The sequence below is a fragment of the Hemitrygon akajei genome, chromosome 25, assembly GCF_048418815.1.
Source record: "Hemitrygon akajei chromosome 25, sHemAka1.3, whole genome shotgun sequence".
Classification (NCBI taxonomy): Eukaryota; Metazoa; Chordata; class Chondrichthyes; order Myliobatiformes; family Dasyatidae; genus Hemitrygon; species Hemitrygon akajei.
The window spans coordinates 54,541,831-54,546,767 of NC_133148.1; the positions used below are offsets into that span (position 1 = coordinate 54,541,831).

The 4,937-nt window shown below is 44.9% G+C and overlaps 1 gene segment (V, D, J or C); it reads right to left on the minus strand.

Moving 5' to 3' along the window:
• Positions 1–4,029: 4,029 nt before the first annotated feature.
• LOC140716309 (Ig heavy chain V region-like) lies at positions 4,030–4,386 on the minus strand. The segment is given in 1 exon segment: positions 4,030–4,386. A coding segment is annotated over 1 exon segment (357 nt).
• Positions 4,387–4,937: the final 551 nt, after the last annotated feature.

Consider the following 4,937-nt stretch of genomic DNA (forward strand, 5'->3'; position numbering starts at 1 on the left):
TCATCGTTGCCGAATACCACTCACAAGCCAATCAAACAAAAGAATCGAGCAATCCCCGTTACCAAAACACCAATGCAAAAGTTAACAAGCATTTAACTCAAACGATCCAATCCCGGACGAGCCCCCATAATTATGTTACGTATTCAGGCAACAATAAATATATATGAGTTAGGCAAGGGTTTTCATATCAAATAACACTTTTATTAAACACTGAAAACCAACCCCCCAAAAGTAAACAAACATTAGCTCAACGGGAATTCAGCTGCTGTGCGGCAGTCTCACAGTTCTTAATAGCGCTGCAGTTCAAACAGTTCTTAAAGCGGTATTGAAAAAAACAGTTCTTTAAAGCGGTATGCCGAAAGTAAACAGTTCTTTTAAAAGGAGAGACTTTTTAAAGCGATTTAAATTCTCTTCCACGTCGTTGTCCTTCGATTCCCCGGCGTCGAACTTTCCCACGAAGAATTTTATAAAATATAACGGCTTAAAGCACTGACCTTTCTTCCACACTCTGTCCTCAATCTCCCGCTATTCCCAGCGGAGATTAACACGAGAACAGTCAACGAAATCCTTCCGAATGAGGATCAAATAGGGTCGTAACCAATCCACCGTCGAAAATCGATTCTCCTCGATTTTTATCTTCCAAACTTTCATCTTCACTGTCCACAGCAAAGAAACTGTTGGCGATGACCTTTTAAACTTCAGGCATTATATAAAACTTCATTTTTCAACTAAACTGCGTCATCACATTAAATCACGCAGTGACATGAAGTCAGCCTTGCAAATCCCGCCACGAACTGCCCCACCTGACAGGGCGGGTCTTCCTTTTATACCCTGTAAAAAAAACCTGTCACATGACCTCTACTGGCGGGAAAATGACATCACTCCACCATCAGAAGACCATTACCTCAAGTCCAGTATAACTTCAACCCCAGTCACGTGACAAGGGTACCACTGTCACGTGTCACGGGTACGTAACAAAAGCAATTTCAGTAAGTAAAAATAATGGAAGCAGCGTAGTTGCCAGTAATCAGACTGACAGATTTTGGTGAAAGTACACTCATGTGAAACTTTAACTTTAATCACCACAGAGATGCCCCCTGAGCTGCTCATCGTTGGCAGTGCAAACAGCACAATAATGTTAGTTGGTGAGGTTTTCAGTCGGAGATCTTATACATCTCGAGACCAGCAGGTGATGAGTATGATTCTCTCTGGATCAGTGTTCCTCCGGGTTTTACAAAACCACCTATCAAACTGACAGCAGATTGCTGGGGTGAAGACGGGAGCTGGAGCAACATGGATATGCAGAGTACTGCTGTGGTAGGGGGTGTTATTGGAGATCGACGGATTACGTGGCTGCATGAGTGGAGAGGAGAACTGGAGCTGGGTGCCTCAACTCAGAGTATATTTATAATGAAATAACACGGGTATTTATAGAAAATGATCGATGATGAATCAGCTGGTAGGGTGAAACTCGGTCTGAGTTTAGTCTGTATCGTAATAAGTTGACAGAACACAGGATTGTACGGACAACAGGTGGGTAATATTATTTATACATCATTTGGAATCTGAGGATTGCCGGTAAAGTCATTTGTGTTGCCATTCAGAGGGTATTTGGAGACAAACACATTGATAGTTCAGGAGTCATAAATAGGCTTGAAAGGTAAGTTTATTAGATCTCCTTCCTTAAGAGACATCAGTAAAAGTGAATGTGCATCATTTCTTATGACTCGATTTTAAGAAAATACACATTATTAAGATGGTGTGCACCTGACAACAGATCCAAATCTTTTGCAGATCATTATTAAATGAATTGAAATTTGACAGTTTCGTCGTGTTGGTATCTGTAGAATGTTCACCCTTCTCTCTGCTCTACTCATTCATTTTCATCTACTGCCTCGTATTCCATCTCTCTGAATCCACATTGTGTCGGCCCATTGGAAAACTGTGTCCATGTTGTCTTTGGCCAATATTGCCCCTTCAGTAACATCACCAGAACAGATTGCCGATTGTTCTCACGCTGAAATTTATGGATTCTGTTGTGTACAGAGAGGCTGCACATCCCCGACTCTACAACAGGTTGTATATTGAAACCACTTGATTACCGGTGAGGTGTTCGGGACACCGTGAATTGTGTTATGTAAATGTCAGCACTTTATCTAACAGTCACTTTTAGTCAATCACCAGTAACACTGTTAATGTAGGAAACACTTGTTAAACAAACCAAGGCAGGGATGAAGGAGGGCAGCAAATTAGGTTAATCCTGGGATATCGCTTATACGTTTGCTCTATGCTGGTACGGACTGTACATGATGGGACTGACACACACTGGTGCCCTGGGGATATTGAACCATCAACCAGTCTTAACCCGATCATCTTCAACGTGAAAGCAGCGGAACGTAACCCCTGATCCCAATAACGACGCAGAACAAATCCATTGATGTCACTGACATGAAACACGTTAAACTGCAATTAAACAATTAGCCCCTGACCATAGGTTCAGTTGGTGCTGAGTATCATAACCCAGCTTTCAAGCAAACAGTGAACTCACTGAGCAAAATCGTCTGGTGTCAAGGCACAGTCCAGTGACAGGATCCGACTCATTCCCCTGCAGTCTTTTCCCGGTCTATGGACAGTTCACTGATGGGGTGGCTAGGTCCCGTTCCACTGTTACTGAGCTCTACAGAAACCCAGCTAGTTCGCGGAAGTTCATGTACTTGTTCTGAACATATCACTGATTTCAGGTGATTCCCTGCATTCGCCAATAACTAACCGTAACCCTAACCCTAAACATTAACCATAAAACAATAAACGCTAGGTCAAACAGGACCGATAACTAAAACTCTGAAATGAAAAACGAAGCCTACTGTGCGTCTAAAAAGAACAATTGATAATAAACAAATACTGCTAGTCTTCAGAGTCAGTTGAGTCGACAGTCTAATTTCTCAGGCAAGGCAGAATGCAAAACAGGCAGCGAAGCGTTGCTGTGTCCAAGTCTTTACAAATACTATGACGGAACGAATGGAGACAAAGGTCATAGCTGGCTCGTGCATATTCACGAGCGCAAATGCGAAATCTTCTGCACTGCCGAATCCATGGTTGTGACAATCACCTCCAATAATCTCAACACCTGTCAACATGATCCTTGCCACGACGGGGAACAGCCGCATCCTGGATTTCCATCACAAACCCTTGAACTTGGCTCATCCTGGAGTGTGGATTAAAGAGACATTTTCAGAGTTTTACTGTCGGAGGACACCGGTTTCCTACAACCCACAGGAACAGAGTCTAAGGCTCATTAACTCTTAATTGCCTAGCATAGCAGTCCAGTCAGTGATTTGACTCTGGTAAGCAACAGTGCGGAAGTCAAATAGATTTACTGCGCTGCTGATTTGACGGGAACAGTTTCTGTTCAGCTCCCCAATGTCGTGCTTTATCACAGCTCACACACCGCCTTTACCCCATCCAGCCTGAAAGCAGTTGAATCCGCGAGTCAGCCCCCGGACTCAGGAACCCTCCCCGCCCTCACATCTGTGCCCCTGTGTTCCACACCGTGAGTCTCGATATCGGCCATCCCAGTCCTCGTATGGAGAGCATATGATGAAATGGGTTCTTTCTCTGGTCTTCCATTGATCCTCGCTGGGAGTCACTGTTCCTCGATTGTTCGTTTCGCTTCCAAACAGATCTCCAGTGGAACCTCTACATAGTCCTAGATTACCCACACGGAATCTGATTGATCTGTCCCAGTTTAAAGGCCGGTGTAAGCGCCCGAAGAGCCCAATTTAAAAAAAAGGTTTTGTTGTTACGTAGCATTTAGGTGAAGGCCCGGCATCTGACCAAGTATATAGGTGATCCCAACCCCATTAAAACTTGTCTTCGAGTTGCCGTCTGACATGTTCCTCCGCACGCCTTGGTCGATCCATTCAGCACCTCCATTCTCACAACATGCTTTCCTTTGCGTGGAAGACCTAACCTGTCTGGAAGGATCGCCATCGAGTTGTAGCGGTATCTCTTGCCGTTTCCTTCAACGCTCTATGGGCAAGTGTTCTTGGTGGGTTTTTGTCCCGGTCCAGTCCCAGTCTCTCTCACTGTGTCTGTCGCACAGTAATATGTGCCTGTGTCGTCCATTGTCAGGTCGTTCATTTGCAGATAAAAATTGCTGCCGCCCTTGGAAGCGGTGAACCGGCTGTGGATTCCAGGCGCGTTAAGCTTATAACTTTCACTATAATAACGTACCAACATTTGCAGCCCTTTCCCGGAGACCTGTTTCACCCAGGACATGTAGTCGCTGTTGACATTGAAACCACTGTTTGCACAGGACAGTCTGTGTGACACTCCGGGCTGTACCACGGCTGAGTCGGGTTGTTTCAGCAGGATGTCGGACCGCATGTCTGGCAAGAAATAAAGAGCAGAAATTAATAAAATGTCTTGGCGGCATAGGCGGCAAAGGCTCCGAACAGCCGCCTGCCCCAGTTGTGCGACAGGCCGCGGACAACATACCTGCAATACAGGACAAGAGAAGACAGATGTAAAGAACAACACCCTTCGTTCTGAGCAGCGAGTCCGACTTAAACATTTTTGCGATCGGTGCCTCAGCTCAGGCAGGAATTAACTTGAATCGAAGTGAGTTCTGATTAAATACAGACATTGACTACGAGTGAGAGAGGGTGTCGCTGCTGAACAGGCTCTTACCAACTGAAACCAGAGTGGTAGCTTCCTGTCCCCTCCCCCTGGAGAAATTTAAATTCCCCTAAAGATGTTTGCATCTGTACAGGAGACAGGTCAGCAGCTGAGACCAGAACCGGACTGAGGATCTTTCGCCTTTTTGTTCAGATGATCAACCTCAGCGTTGGAAAATTTATTCCATTTGAAATACAGATAATCTCAGCCTAAACGTAATGAGAGGCACCAAACAGTGGACAGATATCACCCTGAGACAG